The 1479-nt window shown below is 31.6% G+C and overlaps 1 protein-coding gene across 1 annotated transcript; it reads right to left on the reverse strand.

The window, feature by feature from the left end:
- Positions 1–6: 6 nt before the first annotated feature.
- Positions 7–1473, reverse strand: LOC109592754 (uncharacterized). Its single transcript, XM_020008130.1, has 6 exons — positions 859–1473; positions 781–814; positions 674–724; positions 508–630; positions 370–444; positions 7–317 (listed from the first exon to the last, which is right to left on the reverse strand). The coding sequence occupies exons 1-6, from the start codon at positions 1429–1431 to the stop codon at positions 40–42; spliced, it is 1134 nt and encodes a 377-aa protein (XP_019863689.1). The 5' UTR covers positions 1432–1473; the 3' UTR covers positions 7–39.
- Positions 1474–1479: the final 6 nt, after the last annotated feature.

Consider the following 1479-nt stretch of genomic DNA (forward strand, 5'->3'; position numbering starts at 1 on the left):
TTTTTGTGCTGTTGTTTGCCAAAGCTTTCTGCAGTATCTTTATTGACTTGTAATTTTTCTTTCTATTTCCTCAGCTAAACTGTTTTCTTCAATTTCTTTTAATGAATCAATTAGTTTCTTCCATGTAGGATTTGCTGCCTTATCTTTTTTTTTCAGCCAAGCAGCCAACATCTCCATTAGACGATCTTGTACTTTTTCTTCTTCACTTTTAATATTATCTAGTGTTATGTAACTAATACCCAGTTTTAAGCCTAAAGGTTTCCATCGATTGAATGAGTTAGATAACAACCCAAATACAACATCTAAATCTTTAATACCTGTATCATAATTTATCATAAGTTAACTTAATATTGCCATTATTTTGCTTACTCAGAGTACAATTGAGATGCTCTTGAATGATTTCATGTTGCACATCATTATGCATAGCTGGTTCACAGTATAAACCTATTACAGTGATAACACACATTACTTACATCAGTAGCTATTTGGCAAGTGTATAAAACATACTTATATCAGATTTTTGCTGTTCATTTCTCACTAATTCTGTAGTTCTATCATTATCAGACATTTTAAACCTCTTGCCAGTTGTAGAATCATCTTCATTTCGTTTTCTTTTCCTATTTGTCTCATCTGTAAAATTAATAGCAATAATTAAAACTTAAATTTTAAGTACCATCAATAGCGGAAAAGTGATGAGTATTTGTTGTAAGAGTATGCAATGAATCTAAAAACAGAAAATTATAATAATCATTTTAATATGGTTACTAATTGGAATCTTACTTGAAACTTGACTTTTATTATTTAGCATAACAATCTATGACAAATTAAAATTAAAATTAAATTATCATGTATATATACTTTTTTGGACCAGAGTAAATTTTCCTTATCAATATGCATTATATTATCGCTAATACTGCACATTGCCAATTCTTCATTAAACTCAATCACAGCTGGATGATTCATAGAAGTAGCACATGCTGTACATGCTACTCCAAACATATGTCTTGACTTATAAGTGTAATGAAGTGATTGTATCACTGTGTCTAGTCCTTTGTGCAATGATGATAATATCTCATCACAAAAATCACTTGTTGACAACATTGAGCCTTTCATATGTTGAACCCAAACTTCAAGATAAGTAGCACGACTGATTAACATAACAGTATCATAGTATTGCCCGACTTTAAAGGTAATCCTATTACGGTTGTTATTACCCGCTAATTTCCATTTTAGTACTTGATCTGCCTTCTGATCAAGGAGATACACTACTAGACAACAGAATACACCAACAGGAGTATACCCACACTCAAAACATATAAATAACGGAGGTATACTAACTGATACATCGCTCTTCTCTCCTACATCAGCTGGTTTCAGAGCACAGGGCATAAAGTAATAATTGACAACTTTACAATCAACTTCAGTTTTCATGGGGCCAGCTACAATATAAAGGTGCTTCAGTAGTGCTACAAGTCTCTT

Source organism: Amphimedon queenslandica, unplaced genomic scaffold, assembly GCF_000090795.2.
Source record: "Amphimedon queenslandica unplaced genomic scaffold, v1.1 AMPQUscaffold_4057_Cont23958, whole genome shotgun sequence".
NCBI classification, from domain to species: Eukaryota; Metazoa; Porifera; class Demospongiae; order Haplosclerida; family Niphatidae; genus Amphimedon; species Amphimedon queenslandica.

Coding starts and splice junctions, on each gene's coding strand:
- LOC109592754 (XM_020008130.1), bottom strand. CDS start 1,431: ATGAAAACTGAAGTTGATTGTAAAGTTGTCAATTATTACTTTATGCCC. Junction 815..858: donor ATTTACTCTGGTCCAAAAAA/GTATATATACAT, acceptor AATTTGTCATAG/ATTGTTATGCTAAATAATAA. Junction 725..780: donor TAATAAAAGTCAAGTTTCAA/GTAAGATTCCAA, acceptor TTCTGTTTTTAG/ATTCATTGCATACTCTTACA.